The sequence below is a fragment of the Sinohyriopsis cumingii genome, chromosome 1, assembly GCF_028554795.1.
Source record: "Sinohyriopsis cumingii isolate HCF-2022 chromosome 1, ASM2855479v2, whole genome shotgun sequence".
Classification (NCBI taxonomy): domain Eukaryota; kingdom Metazoa; phylum Mollusca; class Bivalvia; order Unionida; family Unionidae; genus Sinohyriopsis; species Sinohyriopsis cumingii.
The window spans coordinates 76874052-76901050 of NC_142961.1; the positions used below are offsets into that span (position 1 = coordinate 76874052).

Here is a 26999-nt window from a genome sequence, read left to right on the forward strand (position 1 = left end):
TCGGAAGAAGAAAGAACGCTTTTTCCCCATCATCACTCTTTTGGTTACATCCGTATGCAACACAGTGCACCATATTTGCTGTACAAAAGCACGATCGTACGCTATATCACATAGACATTTACGTGGGGAAATTAAGTACTTGAATGGCTAGGTTGAATAGAAGGGATAAATGTACGTCATATCCGGTTTTGGCACGCGGAAACTACCGATTGTTTACGGAGATTGCCGAATAATTTTTTTCATTTTATGAAGCGGAGTTTTAAGTTTAATTAAACATTTTTATGGTGTGCATACATAAGCAATCCGTTTTGTTTATAACTATAATAATATCACACGTTTGTACAATATAGGTGGCAGGTGACCTTTAAGTAGGTCAATTGAAATTTATGATTGATTAGTCGATAATTTATTAATTGAATAATTGAAATTTATCCGATGTCAAGTTTCGTTGTGTTTATTATATTTTATCAGTTTGCTTTAAGGTTACTTTCTTAGAATTTGAATATAAAGGCGCATTATATTACATAGTAAATGTTAGTTGAGATCTGTTAGGTTAATTTTTAGCTTATGAGATTTTGAGAGATCAACTGAGGCACATCCGTCTACGTCCATCTACGTCCCTCCTGATTTAGATTTGTGACGTGTGTTGCCATTCAGTCATGTATATCATCTTGTTGGAATGGGGCCACCACTCAAAAAGATTTTACCCCCAAATCTGAGTGCAATAAAAGCACTAATTTCGGATATTTAAAAAGTATGCGCTCCGCGTACTAATTCATTTCTCGTCGGATGGGAATTGAGCCACCACTCGGCGAGCTGCCCCTTCTATGAATTACCTCACGCTCATTTCGGTATAAAATATAAAATATCGTCTCGTGTGAGAAATGGCCAACCACCTGACGACACCCAGTCCAGCGTCCAAGTGCTGGTATTGGGCTTTTGTTTGTGTGTGTCTCACACCGCAAGAATAAAAAAATGTCTGGGCTAGGCAAAGAGAGATAAAAGTCCTGCCAGAGACTACAAACGTCAGCAGGATACACCTGAACGTCAGGAGAATAATGTTTATAAAATTATGCCCAGTTAAATATTGTCTGCTATCCTTATCAGTCAAAGCTACGTAAGCCGCATTCATAATTAGAGTCAAGCCAGGCAGGTTTGAAAACTTGTCCTATCCAACATAAATTTTGATAATTAATTTTGCTTACATAGTGTTCAATTACGTTACGAAAGTATTTTAAAAGCCAAAAATGGGTTTAAAGGAACACGGAAACATTTTGAGATCGTTTTTTGGGCATATTTTCATAGTGATATCTTTGGAATGGTGGTCGGAAGTATAAAATTAGAACACTGGAGATATATAGTCTAAATGGGCTGTCAGAGCCAAAGTGAAAATCCATAGGAAACTGCTATTTCTGTACCACTTAAAAGGACTGTTCTGGACCTTCCCACTGATTTGCCAGAAATAGTTTCAGCCGGTTTGTGGGCTCAAACCTCCATCTGCTCCACAATCTCGTAGTAGTTGGTTCGTGCGGTCGGCCACTGTTAGCTGGGTTTTGCTAGTTCAGAGATAGCAGACTTTCCAGTGCAAGTGCCGCATACACAAATTTACACTTTGTCGCAGGCCACATAGTTCATTAAGTAAAATAATTAATATTTGAAATAGCAAAAATCAAAGGTTTTTCTAAATAACATCATAATTAATTTTCAGTTGTTAATATGTTGTTAATATTGAAAACTTAAACTTAATTACAGACCCATATTCCTTTTGAGTAAGATTAGCAAACTTTAAAAAAAAACATTGGTCTTGGAACGATCCGTCACAATAAAGAAGAAATTGTTCATCGTTATTAATCTTCAAAAATGAATTACAGAGTGCAAAAGTTTCTTCGTAATTTTATTTAGCTTTTGGTAACAGGCAGCCTTCTGTGCTATTTGCATTTGGTAACAGGCAGCCTTTTGTGCTATTAGCCAGTTAAGACACAAGTCCACTTAGCTGAATTCTGACTTATTAGATGTAATCCTGTCGGCAATTCTGCGTGCTTTTGTGGATTTCCAAAAAGAAAAAGACCATCCTTTTCTTTTTGAATGCAGACTTTTTAAGAACTCAAGAAATATGCTTTATCGCAGATTATCATTAATGAATATTGATATTGATTCTGATACACTTTTATTTGGCAAATAACTTTATACAGCAGGGAAAAAAAACACTTAGTAACAAAATGAAATTTAGATCTTTATTATTAACACAAGAAGATACACAAACATACGAACACGTTTGTTTCCACATCAGAACATTTAAATTTGTACGTATTGGAACACATAAAACACTATCCTTCCTCTTTTATCCTTCCTTTATCCCTCTCATTACATTATACATATGTATGTTATCTATATTGACTGCATGCTCGTTAATTATTTTTACTTATAGACAAAAACTTGTTTCCAGTCTCTTTGCCCTGTTTAACGAAAAACAAAAGCAAAACAAAGAAAAAAGAGTAGAACTGGACACAACTAAAAATGCAACAAGAAATAAACCTAACTGGTATTAAAAATGAATTGATGAATACGTCCACCATCGGGCTAGGCTACAAATCGGATCATTGAAAATGTTACAAAATGTAAATAAGAATAATTGTAAGAATGTAGAATTAGGAAAACCTGTTAGTGGAAGTGATGCAGTAACAAAGAATCTGTTGATAATAATGTCAACATTCTTATAACAAATTTAATAGATACTCGACTTTAAGATGAGAAAATACTAAACTTTATTTTTTTTTTTAAAACTAAAATCAAATGAAATTTCTTTTAAATAAACTTGTAATGTAATGTAAGGATATTTATTAGTAAACTTTAGTGATTAGGAGTACAAAAAATGAACGTTGGAATGTTCTAGTATTGCTTCAAGAAAAGCTAACGCATTCAAGCCAAAATACTATAATAATAATAATAATAATACCACTGTATATTTACAACTACTGTTGGTTTATTAATCAAAATAAATGAGGATCAGTTGTTAGATTTACACAGAAGGTTTATGAGGATCAATTGTTAGATTTACACAGAAGGTTTACATTAATGTTAATATGATTACAATTTTTGTTTTACAAATATGATTGACCCAACAAACTCCCAAAACTGTGCTTTCAAAATTTCTGTGGATATTATTACTGTAAACCATCGCATGCAAATTGATAAAACATTTTTTTTTCTACAAAATCTAGTGATACATTGAGTAGCACATCAGATATGGCTGAAAATAAAATAACTTCAAGTTAAATAGTTACCGATAATGTTGAATTAACAAATAAAAAGTTTTTGTGGTGATACAATAGATCATGTGAAGTATAAACCCTCATTCTTTTATTCCCAGAATTGTTCAGGGTATAATTTGGTTAAGTACTTATATGTTGCAACAAAAAAAAAGGGCAATACCTTGGTTATAATGTACAAAAATCAACGATATTGAAATGTATATGGCAATGAAACTGTACCGGGAGAACTAACATATGACATTCTAACATAAAAATGTTACCAAAATCATGCAGAATATAATATTTTATATAAATAAAGACAAACTATAGGCAGTGATCCTGAATATAACATAATGGTTGATGTATTATGATTAGGGTGTGTGTGATTTTAATGTTCTGCAATTGTGTAACACTGATGTGTACAAAGTGTTCCCTGAATCATCATTTTAATACAACAAAGATAATTAACATTGCATATAATGGTGAATTTTAGGCCTTTACATTACCATTTGCATTTGGCTTTGCAACCTAATGCAACATAGCATTATAGGTGTTAACTAAAACAACAATATTACCAAATTATTCGATTATTTAACTTAGGTATGTTATGCATATATAAAGAGTTATGAATTATACCCTAATAATAAGCATTACATAGAAATCGAACGATAAAAGATCAAAATTAAAATTCAGTTACCGATTTTTAAGGAATTATTAATACAGGTAAAATCTATTTTTAATGTTGTTAATAACAAACTATAAACTATGTATTTTAAGAAAGAACAAATTCCAATTAAGAGAAACTATTTTGAGACCTTAGAAAAATACTTAAAATTATACAACGAAATGGCTATGAAAAAAATCAAACTTAGTATTTATATGATCAAGTATTGCAATGTAAATAATCAATATTGATTTTGTTAGTAAATAAGAAATATATAAAACACGACTTCTTATGACATGATTGCCATTACATGACTAATGGATGCACAGGACAAAAGCACACGTTTGCTTACTATGTTACTTAAATGCACGAGTTATGATGATTTTATCATGCATACTTTCAATGATGACCAAGCAACACATACCATGTTTTACAAGATAAATAAAAGATGAAACTATAAAAAAAAGAAGCATAAGAAGGATCTTGCCACCCGTAAAAGTTCTTCAAGTCGCAAATTTGATAGTGATACACAAAAAACAATTGTGTTTGATGATATTAAATTGACGACAGTATTATGAATTAAAATTGACGACAGTATTATGAACAATATCAAAGAATATATTTTATTATCAAAAAATAAAAACACAAATTGCATTCATCTATCTCAATCCTATCATGATGTGTCAATGTATAGTATGCTAAATACTTATGAGTTGTATTGTTTAATGGGTTAGATAACAGAGGTATATGTTATTCAATGGGTTAAAATACAGACATACTGGTACTTGTTATTTAATAGGTTAGATAACAGAGATATACCTATGTATTTTCATTATTTAATGGCTAGGTAACACATATATTAATGTTTTTATTGTTTAATTGCTTAGATAGCATATATACTAATGTTTTGTGTTATTTAATGGGTTAGATAACATATAAACTAATGCTTTGTGATATTTAATGGATTAGAATACTAATGTTTTGTGTTATTTAATGAGTTAGATAACATAAACTAATGCTTTGTGATATTTATTGGGTTAGCTGACATAAATAGTAATGTTTGGTGTTATTTAATCGGTTAGATGACATATATACTGTTTTGTGTTATTCAATGGGTTAGAATACTAATGTTTGTGTTATTTCATGGGTTAGATAACATATATATTAATGCTTTGTGATATTTATTGGGTTAGCTAACATACATAGTAATGTTTGGTGTTATTTAATGGGTTAGATGACATATACTGTTTTGTGTCGTTTAACGGGTTAGAATACTACTGTTTTGTGTTATTTAATGAGTTAGAAGGCAGAGATCTACTAATGTTTTGTTATTGTCTAATGGCTTAGATAACATATATATGCTAATGTTTTGTATTATTTAATGGGTTAGAATACTAATGTTTGGTGTTATGTAATGGCTTAGATAACAGACATACTAATGGTTTGCGTTATTTAATGGGTTAGAATACTAATGTTTGGTGTAATTTAATGGGTTAGATAACAGAGATGTACTAATGTTTTGTTATTGTCTAATGGCTTAGATAACATATCGATAATAATGTTTCGTATTATTTAATGGGTTAGAATACTAATGTTTTGTTATTCAATGGCTTAGATATTTAAATAACACACACACACACACACACACACATATATATATATATATATATATATATATATATATATATATATATATATATATATATATATGTGTGTGTGTGTGTGTGTGTGTGTGTGTCAAATATCTCTTTGCTGGCAGTTATTTATTATAAACTCACAAATGAGTCATATTCCTTTATGGTCTTTGATACAGCAACTTTGATAGAAAGGGATTCGATTAGTTCTTTATCCCCTCCTAATTCATAGCACAGTTTTTATTTTATTACCAACAAAAATATTATTTTGGACATTATACAAATGTTACAAAGAAACCACCCAAAAATGTTTGCTACAGAAAAGCAAACAAAAGCCAGAATTGCTCATATCCCTACTAATAGCGTTATAAAATTAGAAAAATTTCAGAACTTGACTAATTTTGATAGCATTCTTGCCTGAAAGTCTCTTTAACTTGTACAAATGATTCTGATTCGCTACCACATATGGAAGCTGTTTCTAAAATATAATACATTAAAAAAACCACAGGACAGAATTTGACCAAGTTTGACCTCACGAGATGGCTTTGTAAGATTTTAGAAATGATAACGATTGATCTGATGTCAAATATGGCCGCATTATTACAAATAAAAGAAGAAGAAAGCATAATACAACTTATTCTCAGACATTTGTTCTGACATGAAGGCTGCTGACATGAAGGCTGCTGACATGAAGACCGTTGTGTCACTCTGGCACAAATTATGCTGATACACTATTAAACAGGCCAGTGATGCAGAAATAGAAAAGCTTCAAAGGGCTCCCTGTCAAGTCTTTAATGGGCTTCCTGTCAAAACTTTAAAGGGCTTCCTGTCAAAGCTTTAAAAGGCTTCCTGTCAAAGCTTTAAAGGACTTCCTGTCAAAACCGGTTCAAGTAATTTGACCAAATGTCAACGAAAACATCACTGTATAAGGTTTCTCAAGTTTATGCAAATGATGCAGATATTAGAGATATGTCTTCGAATATGAATGATCATACCAAAAATGTAAAAAAAATAAAACCCTTACATTTACAAAACATTGTACCAACCCATATTGTTTTTAGAAAGATATTAGCCAGTTAACGATTATTTCTATACATTGGCCTGTTGTCAAGATATCTCTCTCTCTCTCTCTCATGATGTAAATCATCCAAACAGAACTAATTGTCCATCCAATAAGCACTGAATGAATAACATAATAGTTCTTTCATTATTCCACTACTTTCATTTAGGTTTAAATGTTAATGATACCGAAGAGCAGATCCGTGACATAAAATGGTACTGAAAGGAAGCCGAATTGTTGTTTTAGTGTACTTGGGTTACATATTTACTTAAAGAATGGGACATTAAAACCATTCACTAAACATGATTGTTGATAGTGCATTCATGGCATAATTCGATAGGATATATGTCTATTATGAAGTACTAATCGACGATATCTGTTAGACTAAATAGACATCAATTATGAAATTTGGTGGCCTCACAAAAAGCTGTTTGAGAACGTAAGTAATGGGCTGCACCAATCGTCAAAGACCTCTGGTTATTAGGTCAGGAAAGACAACATGGAGAGAGAGAGAGAGAGAGAGAGAGAGCACATAAATATTCATTAGAATTAATTTTATTGAATATTCATGTTATTTACACTTGAGTTAACGACATTTTTATATTTGGGTTCTAATGTATCTACTGCTATATCATTTCCTCGCTTGGGCACCGTTTAATTCTAAAAGTACTATTTAAAAATGTATTAAGTTGTGGCTCCGACATGTATGGTTTAATGTTGCAAGATGGCAATGAAGAAGTCGTACGATTTCTCTCAGAAACACTTGTACTTAGTATCAGTTCCGTAACACATTCATCTGGCCGAGTGATGTGTACGAGGGTTGCTGCTCCGTTATTTTGAAGTGCTTGATTGACATATTTCGCGCGGAGTGGACTCCCTTGACAAGTTGACCTTCTTCGATCATGGTCACTGCAGTTTGTGATGACTGAACTGTAACGATTACTTTGCGGCGGATCACACAAACAGTGAAAACAGAACTGACAACACGACTTATTTTCTTCGGTATAAGAACATACCCGATGCGTACGAGACAGTGGCGTCCGCGGATTACATTCTTCTGCCTCAATAAAATGTGAAGAGCCCGATTTGCAAGCCTTAATGGTGCTAATCACTTTCCGCACTACTTCCCTCCGCAACAAAATGTAGACCCATGGATCTAGAATCTGATTCATCGATGCCAGTCTAATAAAGAGGAGATCTGTTGCTATTTGAACAGGAAGTAAACCAGTCTGGTTTATGATGATTCTGGTCTGTAAAAGATGAAATGAAACAATAAGAAAATCATTGATTAGCGAGGGAAATAGGCTTAAAATAAAGTAATCTGCTCATATTTCTTTGTCTCAGAAAATATTATTTTGAACCATACTCTTAAACGTATTAGATCTTTTATTCATACGTTAAACGATTACGTGACTATTGTTAACAAAGTCGGTTTGCCAATTACAAAGACAGCACAGACTTGCAATATATTTGCTTAAATTTAGCAAAGGAATACTAATTTCAAATTCTTAGATGTGATGACATAAACCAAAATGACTCGAACAATGATGTGTAAACTTTTGCTATATTTTTGTCATCTTATATATCAACACCCACATTTGCCTTTCTTTCAGTATAAAACTTGCCAAACAAGAGGTCGCGAATACAAAACTCTTGGCGGCATCCCAATTTTAAATAAAATACTTTTTTGTATTTTTATCTTCAGACTTTCTTTTAAACTCGCTCATCCCATTTTTTTTTATTCTTTCCAAGGACATGCAATTAACCAAGTATTTTGAAATTTATTTATTACTGCCCGTCACTACTTCCATTTGGTTTGCCACCCAGCGTGGTAGCACAGTGACGTTATCAGGATCAGTCATTAAAGCCCTAATATGAAATTGCTGCTTTCAGTCGACTGATCATTTAATTCGCAGATAAAAATATGACAAAACATTGACAGAATAGCTTAGAAGATTGCTCATACTGGATCAGCGGTGCAGATATTGTTGTCGTGGAAATGACACTTATTCTTGGGGACAAAGCTGGTGTAACTTTTTCCTGGGCCGTAATTATTGACCATTTGCATGTCATGTACAAGAAAGCTGGAGTAAGAAAAGACCAAAAGATGACTACGCCCGTCGAACGTGTATCGAACTGTAGACTGCTTGGCACAGAAGCGTAAACACATTTTGTAAGCACTCGGTGCTTCTTGAATTAAGAGTGTGTCTCGTGCGAGGCTTTATATGTCTAATGTTGCAAAGCGCTTAGAGCTTCTAAAGATTATGCGCTATGCAAAATCCTCACTATTATTATTATTATTATTATTATACCTTGTGAAATACTTCATGGATCACGACCAAATTTTAGAACTAAATTCTTTATGATTAGAACAAAAATTTAGAACTAAATACTACATGGATTAGAACTAAATGTTAGAATTAAATACTTCATGGATTAGAAATAAATTTTAGAACTAAATATTTAATGGATTAATACTAAATTTTAGAACTAAATACTACATGGATTAGAACTAAATTTGCAAGGATGTTTAATATTAGGAAGACCTATTTTAATTTTGATTATTCGTCAAAAATATGCCTAAATTATTACATCGGTGTTCTTGAAAACTAAACCATTGCTTTACGAATGTTGTTTCCACTGAATAATTGTTGAAGAAATAAATGAATGGAAGCTACATTTGAAAGGACATGTGATATCAAGAAGACCCAGGTCAAATTTTCTTTGAGTTAAGGTCCCTTTTTGATTCTTAACTTTTCCGCTGCACACCTAAGCAAGATTTCTTAAATTCTAACATGTTGGTTGGGAAATCTATGTCTAATAGATACATTTCTATTTACTTTTATTTACTGCGTTCACTTCTTATTTTCTTCCTCTTTCTTCTCCTCCTCATCCTCGTCGTACTCCTCCTCCTCCCCGTCTTCTTCTTCCACCCCAAATTAATATGTCCCTACACTACCATATACGTATATCTGGTTGACAACATAATGGTGTTATGGGTTTAAAATGGCATCGTTTGGGCTTAAGGTTGTATCGAATGTCCCTCTCTTATTCACTGCAAAATATAATTCTTCTTTTCACGTGCACAAGTATTACTTTTTCTGATTACAACTGTCAACAAAACTCGCAAGGGGTTTTACAACCCTCAACCTAAACGAAAACTAGCTGTCACTAAAAATCACAAAGGGTTTAACACTCATCAAACTAATCTAAGACCGACTATAAAGGGATTTTAAGGGGCGATTACTGATCCAATGATGCAATCACTATAACGTAGAAGTCGGTATATGGCATACAAACAAATGTTCTTATGTATTTGATTATAACACAGGGTCAAAATTAGTCTACTGTATTTCACCAATAGTAACATCGATCAACCATTTCCCTCATGTCGAGAATAAATCTCGATGTACTTGTAGGAATACACATGAATTTGATGGGTTTGGTAATACACCTCAAGACGATATTCCGATTGTGACTTGGTCTCCTTCCGCCTTTATATTGTGCCGTGTGAACAGTGTGTGTGTGTGTGTGTGTGTGATATTGCTACGATGTCTGCAGTGTCACAGTTTATAGTACTGTCTAGCACTGGGGCATCATGCCGCAGACATGTAGCATGATGTCCCACCCAGTAACATTATCCTGAAACCAGGTCGACCAGTCATAATAATCTTTTAATGCTGAGCGCCTAGCGAGGCAGCTGTACCATTTTTAAAAGTTTGATATGACTCGGATGGAACCCACGACCTCCCGCATCCGAGGCGGACGTTCTGACCACTAGGCCATCGGGGCGGAATGTGAACAAAGTTGAATAAGATTCGCAATGGCTTCGAACTATATCAGATGATTCTTTCTTCACTTGACGGAAAGGCGGAGAATGTTCCAACTGGTATTTCACCTCAAGAAAACAAGTCATTAAGCACCTGACTCAAATATATTAATTACATCTATTTACAGGTTATTTTATGTGCACTGTGCGATATCTCGGGCGGCTGATACGTGGCTACGCCTAAACGACGAGACCACGTGATATATAAGACATTACATATATATTTACTTGTTTATTATTTACTCAAATTTATAATTGGTGTCAGTTTTCTGCATCTTTAATCTGCATCTTTTAATAGTACTACAGGAAAAATACCGTAGTTTTATTCTTTATTTAACGTCATCCACCTCTTCTCTGATTTATTCATGCGCGTCAAGAATTAAAATATTATTATTATTATTATTATTATTATTATTATTATTATTATTATTTTAGTTTTAATGTAAATTTCAACCTTCAGCTTCACTTGCTATCTGAAATACCGTGTACGCAACGAGCATTCGAAGATATTTTGTTCACGATCAAGGACAAGAACAAGAACAACGTTGAACCGTTCTGGTACATTTTCTATTGTCTTGCCAATACAACACAGCTAATATGTTTGAAAAGTCATTGTTAAACTCTTTCGTGGCATTTGTGAGGTGAGAGACGAGGTCAATTTATTCGATCGGGAACATGATATTTTGATAGAGGCATTTCTTGGAAGCTGTGTTCACTGTTGATCAACTTCGATGTGTGACACATTAATGAGTGTGACAATAGATGGTATAGCTTCCTAGTACAATAAAATGCATACCTTCTGATACTCATAAAAAGTCCTAACATAGTAGCAAAATGAAGTATTATGTCATCATTTAGGTAAACCAAATTTATGCAGAGATTAGTCATTAATGATCGGCGAATCTTTTAAAAAAAATAATCCATGGATATGTAATGTTCATATTTCAGCATGCATACATACATACATACATACATACGGTCCCAATAGGTACCCACTCGTACACTGTTATAATTTTAAATTCTTTACTAATGGTTGTTGCTTAGATAGCAGTTTATCACGAAAATGGCTAACTGTAAAGTATCGATCCTTAACCCAATGTCAGTTCTTCAAACCCCATGTGAAGGCACTGAAAACGTGTATTCAATCTTCTAACCAGAGTAGTAGTATCACGATAGGGTTTTTAGATTTCGGTACCTGAGAAGGTCATCGGCCGGTTGTAAGGGCAAACTGAACAGAATAACATCTAAAACAAATGCATGCGAGCGTATACAAATACCAGCGGTTCCAGAGAATCTGACATACTTCCCTTATTCCTGATTCAATAAATTAACCCTCATCTTTTACCAGTCCATCACAATCTCAAAGAAAATACTGCGTTCTGTAAGTGCCTACTGAAAACTTAAAATGTCATGTTTCGCTCTTGTCAGCCTCTTTTCAACTAAGTTACATATCTTTGGTTTATCAGCAGCCAGGACGGATAGTTTCACTATTTCAGACAGAGGCCATAACATCGAAGGAAATTTTCATCCAAGATACCACATGCTACTTGATTTTAAATATAGTTGAATGCGTCTAAAGTGAATCAAGTCATCACTTAATTCCAGATTTACTTTCCAGATAGTTTCTTCTCGGCTTTTAAGAATTATTCCACTGCCTTCAAAGTGGACCTTTACTCTTAAGTAAAAAATTGCTTCTATGATTTTTTTTTTTACAAAACCAGTTTGATCTGAGGAGTTTATCTAATGAACCTATAATTAATTTTTCCAGATAAATCTGCAGAAAGTCTGTTGAAAAGGGATAATTTCGTTTTATGAACATATGCTCCATTGATCAAAGTTCTAGAACACTGTGAGTCGCTTTTGTAGAATTTTACGCATCTAAAGCTTGCATAAATCTAGATGCCTGGATGCACATCTCTGACCTAACTCGAGTTTGTCTATAATAGAATGTGAGATGTCCTACTATAGTACGGATCCGTACATAACAGCATGTCGAATAATTCTATAACCAATTTAGGAGTTGATAAGGGATTCGTTTTCTGGTATCAGTAAAATTAAAAGGAGTTTAACAGCTGTTTGCCTTTATCGTATGCTTCTTTGCATCGTTTAATTTTAAATTGTTTGACAGAAGTACTGGAGCATCGTTTTTACGTTTGACTGCGGTAATTTGCGATTTATCTGACAGAAAAGCGGGGATCACAGCCGTTCGTCTCTAAGTGAAAAACAGTGCAGCTCTTTCCGCTTTATATCTAAGTCTCCACTTTTTCACGTAGTTTTTATCAAACAAGTATTGTATTGAATGGCATGGTGTCGTCCGCTAATAATATGCAAGGCAAATGAAGATCACAATTGTTTTTAGAGCTCACAAAGTTTGACTCAATTCAGTGATCAGATTATTTATAATTCTGAGAAAGATTCACGCAGGCAAGATGCTGACGTCAGGTCCTGCGTAATGACCAAACATTTAGATTGTTTAACCACAGATTAAAAAGAACATGTAACGCTCTCAAAAGTCTTTCATGACAGTTATTCCTTTCTTTTAACCTGCGTATGACAAGTATTTTCAGGTTCGTTGTGACCTACCTTTAAACATCCATTCTTTATGACCTACCATTAAACATTCATTCTTTACGCTTTTGCCGCATTTCAGTGTGAACCTTTTTATGTTTAATAGTTTCCAAAATGGATGAGGACAAAACTTCGCTATGGGCAGAATCTTTTAGGCCACGTCGTGTGATATGCTTATCATATCTTGAATAATAATGTCACTATCTACATTCATCTCTAGTTCTACAGTGTCTAACTTTATAAATATGTATTAGATCACGATTAACGATATATCAGATACATGTTTTAGTAAAGATCTTTTTTACCGGATGCAAATCAAACAAGCATGTAACATTTTGTGCCTCAGAGAAAATTAGCACATATCTTGGAATTTTATCCGAGCAGTATTACTGTCATCAGGATAATGTCTTAATCTATTGTTATAGGAACATTCTAGTCGGCTCCGATACAGATAAACATCCATGGTTGACCGAAAGTTTTCAGAACAAAGCTGTTTTAGTCCATGTATTTTTCTTGTTTAAGGATATTCCATTTTATTTCTGAAATCAACGTTCACTTGTCTTGGCAATCTATTGTTATGGCTTAATTGTAAATATGTAGGTAGGTAGGTAGGCAGGCAGGCAGGCAGGCAAGGAGGTAGGTAGGTAGGTAGGTATATTGCTAATTTAAGAATGGGAGTATACATTTTGATGTATGGTAATTGACATCTAAAGTTACAAGTATGTTTCGTATTAATGAAGGACCCATAATATCATGCATTCCAGTCCTGTGTGAATTGGCTTGAAACAATAATACGAATAGGCATAGATTCGCGTACTAAAATTTTTAGAAGCAAGCACATCTGAGATTTTCGGGATACCTGCAAATCGTCTTGTTAATTTTTTATTGTAATATCTGTATATCTCTAATCAGCTTTATAAACAAAAAAAGTGCTTTTACGTATGGATTTTTGTGTGGAATTGATATATGTTAAATTTTACGCAATTTGCTTTAAGTGGGGTTGAATATACGTTATTTTACTATCCTTTCAAGATTCTTGTCCTACAACTGTTAACAAGCAATACCAATCTCCCCACCTTATGCTTCCAAACTATTTACAAGAGACATTCCAAACACTGTCTGTTACACCTGTAATGCTGTAATACAAGTACAGTAATGTTGTTTGACTGTAATCTTGTTCTTTGACTGAAAACTGTTGTATTGTTTAATGTTATGTCGTTGCCTTCAAGAGATCAAAAATAAATTATGAAGAAATCACTTTGTATCATAACTTAACTTCAATATGAACATAACCAGACGTGTGTGATCCCAACCAATAACCTGACGTGTGTGATTCCAACCAGTGACCTGACGTGTGTGATTCCAACCAATAACCTGACGTGTGTGATTCCAACCAATAGCCTAACGCGTGTGGCATATCACCAGCAGTCAATATGTCTTTAGAGCCCGGTGCAGTCATAACGTTTACAACGGTAAAGCAATCGATGTTGTCTGTTAATGACTGCGGCTAGAATGTTGCATGTGAAAATAACTGTGAGTCATAAACTATGAATTTGGATTCAAATGAGAAAATACAGTGAAACTTGTGTAAACTTAATAGGTGTTGTCATGATACGCCACGATGCATACGCTGTAGTGGCATACAAACTAAATGTGTATTGCCATGACTTGGTATGCCAAGGAGCACATGGTGTAGTGGTATGTAACTGCTGCACAGAAAATAATTTTAAATTTTTTTTAGGGTTTGACAAGTAAATTCCACTGCGCGTTTGCGTGTAACAAACAAAGTAAAATACTGAATATGTATTGATATCGCTGTCATGGTATGCCACGATGCACACGGTATTGTGGCATGTAAACTGAACATGAATTGCTTTGGTTGTTACGCTATGCCATGATCCACACCGTGTAGTGCCTGGTATATAAATTGAATATGTATTGCTCATGCTGTTATGGTACCCGACAATGACTAAACTGAATATGTATTCTCATGACAGTCATGATATGCCACGATGCACACAGTGTGATGGGATGTAACTGCTGCACGGAGAATAATTTGAACAATTTACTTAGGGTTGGATATTTAAATTCCATTGCGAGTTTGCGCGTAACAAGCAAAATTGTAAATATGCGATTTGAAAATGTGGTGCAACCGAATACGCAGCTTTCGGTTGTTAAATAATGATACACACTCCTTTTGACCCGTTGTGCAAGCAAAAATAATTAACACTTCGTAACCTATCGGGATTGTCTTACCCACTATATAGCAACATCTGGAGGAGGAAGAGAAATCGAAGGAGAAGAAAGAGAAAGTGGAAGACATGTTCCATTATTGTCATTGTTGGCTTCAGTTTCGTACTATCACCAACAAATGGTGCATGAAAATAGATTGCTACGTATATTGTGTGCTTAATTTTTGTTCGTGTTTGATGGTTGTTCCTACCTGACCTGAATTTAGTCATCATTGTAAGAAAAAGCAAGATGTTTTGCTTGAATATGAGTTCAAGACATGATTTTGTTTACGAGTTAGTGGGGTTTTCTGTATGAAATATATTTCGTCGCAGTATGAAAATGAGATTTAGTAAACGCTTATTTATTTCTATTTAATATAAATCCTGGAATTCATTATCAGAGTTTAAAGATGGGTTTATATATAATTTCAGAAAAATATTTATTGAAATTATTAATAGGAATTATAAAGTGCTCATTTACATTTTGGACTAAATCACTACTTTGGAATTATTGAGAGCTCATTAAAAGACATCCTGGAATATATTATTGTGGTACATCGGGGCAAGATGGAATTCGTTCGGGACATTATATAATTTTGGGCTAGTGATATAACTTTTAGGATTATTTGGTATTCAATTAGCATTATGGTGTCTTTGGAAATTGAACTTTGTATTTTAGGCAAATAAATTAGTTGTTGAATTTTATTTAATTGTTGATTTCATTTATTTGCGCTTACATAGTTTAAAAATATTGAGTCGTAATAACATATTGAATCAGTTTTGAAATTATCGGTCATCCAGCGGAAAATAGATTCCTTTTGGAAATATTTTTACTGCAGCCAAGCTACTTTTGTTATAGCCACATCTTGTTCGTTCCTGCACATAAGAAAAAAGACCACGTCCCGATCTTTTGACATTGTTATTTGAAAAGAAAAAATTAGGCCACAACAGACTGGAATGACGTCTTTTGTCTTTTAGGATTTCTAACTTTACCGTACACGTTCTCTCTCTGTGCGTGTATATATATATATATATATATATATATATATATATATATATATATATATATATATATATATATATATATATATATATATATATATATATATTTGTGAGTCTTGTTTGTTTGTTTTTTATGTTGTCTTCTTCATGTGATATATATATATATATATATATATATATATATATATATATATATATATATATATATATATATATATATATATATGTATATATATATATATTTCAAAACTAGATTTTATTTTAAAAATCATTTTGCAGGTGTCCTTTAAATTTCCGATGTTCATATTAAAGGAAGCTGCTTCCCTCCATATAAATAATTTGTGGGTAGTATTCTAAATTATGTGGTCATCATCATAATTCTGACCCAGTTTTCTTTATCCTAGTGCGGTCATTGAAGTAGTAACGTGGGTTTTTCACAGCATTTTTGCACGAAAGGAAAGTGTTCGACACTTGGTTCCAATATATTTTACACTGAGCAAGATTATCGCGCATGGTTTTAAGAGTATTTTACTAATGCTGAGCGAACCCTTCAGTTTAAATTATCGCAGATACTACAACAAAATAGTCCAAGGACGAGAGAATTTATAGTTATGAAGACGCTAGTTTAGTTTGTACCTCCCCATCCAATAAAAGTTTGGAGCAAAGACTGGAAGCTACAGTTCCAGTTTTAATGAGTCTTTTTACATTGAATGTTCCCCCTCATCTTATGAGGAAACAAAATTAAAAGCTCTGATACGAATCTGACGTTCAGCATGCGAGCAAAGCCTCTCAAAGAAATTGTGCTGCATGATTGTGGAAAGATGCTGTCAACTTTGAGAAATGTACGCGGACTGTTTAAGACAAAATTTTGAATACTCTTTAGTCACATGCATAAATACAATGTGCTTTTCAACTTACCAGTAAAGGTGCATAGCATGTAGTAAATACCACACTGATTCCAATCAGAAGTACAACCATCTCACATTCGGCATATCTCTTCTGGCACGTGGAATGTCGTCTGGAATTAGTATCCTTGATGGGCTTAATATTTTTCTTCAATAACGTGTAAATCACCGTGATATTACAGCTTACTGTCACCGATATACAAAGTAGAGACATACCAGCATATATGCAATTGTAGACTTTGTTTGTCATGGATTGGGTGTAGTAGTCAATGAAGCACCACGTGTATGGATACTTCAAGACAACGTTACCGAATCCAATGAGGGGTAGAGTTGCCATAACCGCAGCCATGGCCCAACATAACAGGATGAATACTGTAGCATGCGTTGTTGTGAAGCGAACATGGTATTGATATGGGTGTCTTAAACACAGGAATCTTTCAACGGACATTAAGCAAACTATCAACACTGTAGCGCATCCTGCAAAGATCATAATGAAGCCGAAATACTGACACATTTTATGGCCGCCAATCCATTGAAAATCGTTGACATAAACTGCAATTACAACTGGTGACGTCATCGTAATTCCTAAGAAATCTGTCAAGGTCAGTGCACCGACAAGTCTGTAAAATATTCTTCTCTTGATGTCACGGCCTGACATTCGCAGAACAATCAGAGCCAGAATGTTTCCAAGAACACCAAAAGTAAACATTACACTGGAATTTGCGACAGTATTGTTTTTCTTTGCTAAAGATATTAGAGGCAATAGGCTGGTCGTATTGTTCGAAATCTGGGTTAACTGTAAGTCTACCATAGTAACGTCAAAGTTTGGTTGAACGTTGTCCAAATGCAAAGACAGACTTGAGCCTTCGTTTTGGTATATATTGATGGGAAAAGATCCAATATCTTGCACCATACCAACACTTGATGTCTCCTGTATGAATTTGCGGTCTTTTGATGTTGTAGTTTTCTATATCACTGTAATCATAACTTTAAATGCTTTGCCATTAAGTAACACTTTTCCATTTTATTATTTCATCAGTCTGGATAGAATTAATTCACGGAATATACTATTCCAAAACATCCACAATATAATAGGTCTCAAACTGTATAAAGTTCCACAGGATTAATTTGTTAAGGTGTCGTCTGCTATAATGTACAGGTTGCATGTTGAACGATTTCAACGCCCTCTTTCGTCTATGTGTCTGGGTACAAACAGAAGTACTTTACATACTTATGTGATTAATCGCAGACGAAGCTTCTTCTTTATAGTACTGAATATTTAAAAGTTCATCTCTTCCCTTTGATCACGAAATGTAACGTGAAATAACGCTTAATTCTTGGCTTAAATAAAGCATTAACCCTCTTTTCTAGCCATACGTTTCTGTACACTGGGTAATCCAATAGATCTTGTTGACTGGAAGAACTGACTGAAACAACAACAAAATATACACATGTAAATGATATAAATTTGGTTTGTGATGAAAACGAGTAATTAAATACTTACACGAATATATATACCGAGTGATAAATTAGAGAGATTTATATGCAGCTGAAAGGCGTTTCAGAAACTGGTCACGGATCGACCACGCCGTTTCCTGACTTGATTACAGGAAGACCTCTTTCAACGTCAAATATAACCTGGTAAACAATTTGCAAAATCAAGCTTTAGGTTCTTGCTAAAACGGAGACAGCCTTTGATAATCAACTTATTCAGCAATGTTAATGAATATCCATTTGTTTACTTATCATTGCTCAACTTGAAAACAATTCATATTCGTTATGCTATTTTAGTTCTTGTGCTTGAGTCAGCCTCTAAACTGATGTGCTTTGTTAAAAATGTGTTTATTATCTGTTGATCCAAATTATCATCGATGTGCAAAAGCAGCTGCAAATAGCATACGCTTGTATACTTTTGACAACGTATAGAGTGGATGCATGAAATATAAAACTATCATTGAAAATTTACATTAATCCTTGGCACAATGAACGTCTGATGCAAAAATATTACATTTTTTTAAAAACATTTAGCTAAATAACGCTGCTAAATATCACTTATAATCACGATTCGATATGTTCCAAAAACTAATACTGAACAAACTATGCACTGATACACGAGGGAGTTATTTTGTACAAGCGATAGTTGAAATGTAGAGCAAGACTAATTGAAAACTGATCAATGTACTTTGATATGTGGTCAACGTGTTTAGTTTCATCACAAACGCTGATAATATTCAATATACAGGGCACACTTTCTCGTCAAGGTCGAACATATTGACCTAACGTTTCCACGGTAACGACAGAATATAAATGCTCTTTTGATAACGTACCGAACGCTCTTGTTTTCTAATCAATTAATGTATCATGATCTAACATTCTTTAATAACAAGCTTACCATTTTAGAAATAATTTCTTGATGAGAAAAACATTAACAGTGCGTTATATAGTATTTTTAATCCCAATCTATGCAATATATAATCTATGGAGAGCTCAAAAGTTCATGTTTTATATAAAAAAGAAGATTAGAGTTTTACAGTATTCTATGACACTGCTTTCTATATTACAAATCTGATATAGCCAAACAGTAGAATCAGGCGAAGACACTACGAAAATAATACACAGAGCAAGGGAAACAGAACATATCTGGATGGGGTAAAAGGTAGACAAAGTCATTTATTTTCTAAACGAGTTTGAACAACGTATAAATTATATATTCTTGCAAAATCAGGGAAATTTGTTATACCGGTGAAAAAAATAATATTAGTTATACATAGATATAACCTGATTTTGGTGTGCAACACTATCTTCAACAAAAACACATAAAACATTGTAATCTGGTAGCTAGATGATGACTATCTTCCCGCAAGTGTTGCTCACTGCGTGAAACCGAAAATAAGCCTCATTGTCTGTTACAGTGTTCCTTAATTATCAATATAGGACGTATGTATATTGACATGTGCTATTATACTGGCAACGTGCTATTTATATAGAAAAGTGCTAATCTTATATTTAAAATATTTGTTTTCTCATTGCCTTTATCTGTGTGTATGGTTGGGGGAGGGGCTGCAACAACTTTACATTCTATGTTTTATGACATGGGTCCTATTTCCTTTTAGTTTGAGGTCTTTAACTCAGTAGAAGTTTGGCCACGTGTATGCCTTAGCTATTTCTGCTACCTAACTTGGGGCTATTTATTTGCGGACATGTTACAGCTCCCACCCCCGTCACATCATATTTTCATAGGTTGGAGCTTTAGAGGTGCATCCCTCCCTTTTGTATTAAGCATATAATGTCCTTGAGTGAGTTTCCCTGCCTATATCGTATAATGTCTCAACCCTTACTTTCAGTTACTCCAATAGCGATCCTTTCCCTCCTATTGAAAGGAACCTGCAATCATCAAAGCTCCCTACTTTAATGGTTGAGACTAAGTCGTGTGTGTGTGTGTGTGATGAGAGGTCAGAGATCATATGTGCGAGTTAGATTCAAATTTCTGAGAGCCAAATAATCAAAATTCCGGCGGATTTAAAGAATATGAAACTTTATATATTCATGGTTTGATTTTTTTTATAGGTACTGTGCTACTTTTTTGTAGCGAGAATGAATTTTGACACACAGGTAACTTTTAATATTTTGGGATTTTTCTGTCGGAAGTGAACTTTCTAGAAATGCACGCGTAATGGCAGGTAGACGAACCCGACGCTTGACCAGAGAAAGTGCCTATTTATACCATCGAGCATGTACTAGCCATATAATGTGCTGATCTCGTGGTATGTGGACGGATTTACACATGTATATGCAAGCCAGATAGTATTCTGACCTCGTGGTATGTGGACAGCTTCATAAACATATATGCAAGCCGGATACTATTCTGACCTCCTGGTATGTGGACAGCTTTGAGTGACTATTGGTCATGACTCCAAAGAAGAACAAGTCACAGACGAAAGAAAATGCGGATAATGAGTGTATGTATAAATGCACGAAACCCGCCAGTTTGTTGAAAATATTGATGAAACATTAAATACCAGGTAGAGAGAATCCTAGACAAAGACATTATGCCCTCTATAGTGGCTAAATTAGATTTCATCTGGAAAATCACGGGAAAATTGCGTCAGAAGAATATCTAACTAAGACGCTGGATCAAACAGTATCAGCATAGCATTTGAAAATAACTCTGAAACATAAAGCGGCCATTTTGACGGAAATAAAACAGATTCTTGTTGAAGTTCAGAAATTAAGGGGTGAGCTATTTTGATTTACAAGCTGAAAATGATAAAATGAAGAAAGAATGGAAGCCTTGGAGAAAACAAATAAAGGATAATTGAAGAAAAAAAGTGGAATTAATACACACACACACACACACACACACAAAGCTGTCAAATAAAATGGACGATGTACAGCAACACTCCAGAATTAACAACCTTTGGTTCTATGGACCAGAGCAGTGGTTCCAAATTTCGCAAATCAGGCTCGCGAGGACATTCTTGAGGGTTGCGCGGGTCTCCATGATATTTTTTAGAGTGGCAAAACTTATCAAAATGCGGATACGGGGTCGTGAGGCTAAAACAATATTGTTACGGTCCCGGCCCCAAAAAAGTTTGGAACTACAGTACTAGTTGATTAAGACAAGGATGAAATTAGGAAAGAATACGGAGAGAAAGTGATCAAGAAATTCAGAGACAAGCTGGGGATACTCGTCTGGAGTGAATGTACAGACTCCATCGACATAGTTGGCAGATTTCGAGCAGATTCAGACAGACCCATTATTTGTAAATTCATGATATCTGTGAAGATGGAGAAGGTAAAATATGAAATCGAAAGGTTAAGGCTTTATTATCTGGTAAGACGTTATCAAAGGAATATGTTCGCATATTATCAGGTAAGACGTTACCAAAGGAATATATTCGCATGTGTAAGAACTATACAAGCAGTCTTTTGTGGATTCAGTAAAATAATAATAATAGTAAAAATAATAATAATAATAATAATAATGTCTGGGTCTTTGACAGTAAAGCTTTTACAAAATTCACCAATGGCATAACATATCGGATTAGAGGATATGACAGTTCTAAGAAGCTGGTACAAGAAGTGATAAACAACGAAATAAAAACCTTTTACTTAAATTTCAAAAATGAAGTTCAAAACTCATAACTTGATTACGTTTGTTACCATCGTATCATCTCTTTATGATAACGCTCAATGTCATACTTAGGATGTTAATATTGAATCATCATACAATTTATGACACTTAGGATGTTAATACTGAATCATTATACTATTAAAGTCACTTAGGATGTTAATATTGAATCATCATACTATTTATGACACTTAGAATATAAACATTGAATCATTATACTATTAGAGACATTTAGGATGTTCGTATTGAATCATTCTACTTTTAATGACACTTAGGTTGTTAATATTGAATCATCATACTATTAAAGTCACTTAGGATGTTCGTATTGAATCATTTTACTTTTAATGACACTTAGGTTGTTAATATTGAATCATCATACTATTAATGAAAACATATGATGTTAAAACTAAATCATTATACTATTATAGGCACTTAGGATTTAATATTGAATCATTATACTATTTATGACACTTAGGTTGTTAATACTGAATCAATATACTATTTATGACACTTAGGATATTAATATTGAATCATTATACTATTAAAGACATTAAGGATGTTCGTATTGAATCATCATACTATTTATGACACTTAGGATGTTAATATTGAATCATTATACTATTTATGACACTTAGGTTGTTAATATTGACTCAATATACTATTCATGACACTTAGGATATTAATATTGCATCATTATACTATTAAAGACATTAAGGATGTTCGTATTGAATCATCATACTATTTATGACACTTAGGATGTTAATATTGAATCATTATACTATTAAAGGCACTTAGGATGTTTATATTGAATCATTATACTATTAATGACACTTAGGTTGTTAATATTGAATCATTATACTATTAAAGACATTTAGGATGTTCGTATTGAATCATTCTACTTTTAATGACACTTAGGTTGTTAATATTGAATCATCATACTATTAATGAAAACATAAACTAAATCATTATACTATTAAAGACACTTGGGATGTTAATATTTAATCATTATACTATTAATGAAAACATGATGTTAAAACTAAATCATTATACTATTAAAGGCACTTAGGATGTTTATATTGAATCATCATACTATTTATGACACTTAGGTTGTTAATATTGAATCATTATACTATTAAAGATATTTAGGATGTTCGTATTGAATCATTTTACTTTTAATGACACTTAGGTTTTTAATATTGAATCATCATACTATTAATGAAAACATAAACTAAATCATTATACTATTAAAGACACTTAGGATGTTAATACTGAACCATTGTACTATTTATGACACTTAGGTTGTTAATATTGACTCAGTATACTATTCATGACACTTAGGACATTAATATTGAATCATTATACTATTTATGACACTTAGGATGTTAATATTGGATCATTATACTATTTATGACACTTAGGTTGTTAATATTGAATCATCATACTATTAATGAAAACAAAAGATGTTAAAACTAAATCATTATACTATTAAAGGCACTTAAGATGTTAATATTGAATCATCATACTATTTATGACATTTAGGATGTTGATATTGAATCATTATACTATTCATGACACTTAGGATATTAATATTGGATCATCATACTATTTATGACACTTAGGATATTAATATTGAATCATTATACTATTAAAGACATTTAGGATGTTCGTATTGAATCTTCATACTACTTATGACACTTAGGATGTTAATATTGAATCATCATACTATTAAAGACATTTAGGATGTTAATATTGAATCATCATACTATTCATGACACTTAGGTTGTTAATATTGAATCAATATAATATTTATGACACTTAGGATATTAATACTGAATCATTATACTATTAAAGATATTTAGGATGTTCGTATTGAATCATTATACTTTTAAAGACACTTAGGATGTTGATATTGAATCATACTATTCATGACACTTAGGATATTAATATTGAATCATCATACTATTAATGAAAACATATGATGTTAAAACTAAATCATTATACTATTAAAGGCACTTAGGATGTTAATATTGAATCATCATACTATTTATGACACTTAGGTTGTTAATATTGAATCATTATACTATTTATGACACTTAGGATATTAATACTGAATCATTATACTATTAAAGATATTTAGGATGTTCGTATTGAATCATTATACTTTTAATGACACTTCGGATGTTGATATTGAATCATACTATTCATGACACTTAGGATATTAATATTGAATCATCATACTATTTATGACACTTGGGATGTTAATATTTAATCATTATACTATTAATGAAACCATGATGTTAAAACTAAATCATTATACTATTAAAGGCACTTAGGATGTTAATATTGAATCAATATACTATTTATGACACTTGGGAGGTTAATATTGAATCATTATACTACTAATGACACTTGGGAGGTTAATATTGAATCATGATATTATTCATGATACATAGGATGTTAATATTGAGTCAATATAATAATAATGACACTTAGGATGTTAATACTGAATCATTATACTCTTAATGATATTTAGGAAGTCACTATTAAATCACTGTACTATTATTCACACTTAGGATGTTAATACTGAATCATTATACTCTTAATGATATTTAGGAAGTCACTATTAAATCACTGTACTATTATTCACACTTAGGATGTTAATACTGAATCATTATACTCTTAATGATATTTAGGAAGTCACTATTAAATCACTGTACTATTATTCACACTTAGGATGTTAATACTGAATCATTATACTCTTAATGATATTTAGGATGTCACTATTAAATCACTGTACTATTATTCACACTTAGGATGTTAATACTGAATCATTATACTCTTAATGATATTTAGGAAGTCACTATTATATCACTGTACTATTATTCACACTTAGGATGTTAATACTGAATCATTATACTCTTAATGATATTTAGGAAGTCACTATTAAATCACTGTACTATTATTCACACTTAGGATGTTAATACTGAATCATTATACTCTTAATGATATTTAGGATGTCACTATTAAATCACTGTACTATTATTCACACTTAGGATGTTAATACTGAATCATTATACTCTTAATGATATTTAGGATGTCACTATTAAATCACTGTACTATTATTCACACTTAGGATGTTAATATTTAATCATTATATTATTAGTCATCTTCATCATGATCTTTATTTCCTTCCATGGAAAATTCCATGATATAACAATAAATCATCTGACAATCAATAAATAAGTACCAAAAACAATTGAATATTATAATTCAATTATTATAGTATATCAATCAACAAAGTGTTCGTCAACTGCATAAGTTGCAAGTTTCAGTACCTTCTTTACATGACAAAATATGCTGCATACAGGGCGAATAACGTTTGAGTTTTCTTTGTCGATTACACCTGCTGGTAACCTTTTACCTAGAAGATATTGTAGTTGCAGCTCATCTTCTGCATTAAATAACGTAATGTTCAGGCTCAGTGGAAATTCGCCAGTAAGGAAATCCCAGAAAGAGTTTCTGAAATTCGGCATATAAGGACAAGCAACACAACAGTGAAGTATCAAGTCTGTATACACATTCCCACATCTAATGCACATATCGAGCTGTGTTTGAGGAACAGCAGCCCATAGTTGAGCTACATATGTAAATACCATAGTGTGCTGTCTGTTTTCAGCTGACTGCCACACTGAGGCAGGTCGTAAGTATTCGTGTATCGAAGAGAATCTGTCCAAATCTGCTTGATTAGACATATGAACTCTCCAGAGGCTATTTTCAAGACCAGCAATGTTTGACCTTAGAATTTCTTTCCAATTTTGTTTATCTGGAATTTCGGAATGCTGCAAATAATCAGTTAGATACTCGAGCAAGTCAAACTTCTTTAACGTATAATATAAATTTGAAATTAACCCATAGCTTGACAGGCATCCGCTCAAAATGAAGTGAAATAATGCAATGTTAAACACACGTTTAGTATGTACGTTATTAGGCATCAAATACAATCTGTGTAAAAACATCAATTTTCCTCTATCAATTTCGGACTGCGCTGATACTTATCCAAGCATTCCAAGGGCGATGTCTGATCTTGTATGTATTGGGAAGCCTTGTAAATGTTTTATCAAAATACCTCAGAGTTTTATCCAATGAAGAGAGGTCACTTTTTGAAATGTTACACCATAATTTACTTCCATAAAACATTGAGGGAAAAATTACCTTTTTGATTACATTTGTAGCAACCAAAGGATTTAAACCATTCGGTTTAATGCCGATACCAAACAGACCGTGAAAAGATTTTTTTCCTTTCTTGCATAAATCGTGTATTGCGTCATGCGACGTCAGCTTTGAGTTAATCCGGTGACCCAGGTGTGTTGCCGAATCAGTAACCGGCAAACATCAAGCGCCAAGATACCATTTCATATTGACATGATTCTTGTATTGGGGACCGAAAATTATAATGTATGACTTTATGACACTAAGCTCGAATCGCCACTTATTACTGTAGGCGTATGCTATATCTAACAGCTTTTGTACATTGCTAGGATATATAGCCAAAAGTGAAATGTCATCAGCTAGGGTTGGATTTCGCGCAGCTAAGGATCCAATCTTTGCTCCAAATCCACTATTTTCTAACTGTAGCAGCAAGTCATTTATAAATATTGTGTACATCAAGGTTGACAAAACACCCCTTTGTCTCACTCCTTGGCCAATTGAGAACCAGTCCGAAA

General features: G+C 33.0%; 1 protein-coding gene across 1 annotated transcript in view; it reads right to left on the bottom strand.

Annotated features, from left to right (window-relative positions):
* Positions 1-5624: 5624 nt before the first annotated feature.
* LOC149807160 (prostaglandin E2 receptor EP4 subtype-like) overlaps positions 5625-26999 on the bottom strand; it is a 61812-nt gene continuing 40437 nt past the window's right edge. The window contains exons 2-3 of the mRNA XM_089962892.1: positions 17158-18571; positions 5625-7859 (exon numbers count right to left, since the gene is read on the bottom strand). Coding sequence (XP_089819018.1) covers positions 7236-7859; positions 17158-18057 — 1524 coding nt within the window. The 5' untranslated portion in view covers positions 18058-18571 and the 3' untranslated portion in view covers positions 5625-7235. The remainder of the gene's footprint in view (positions 7860-17157; positions 18572-26999) is intronic.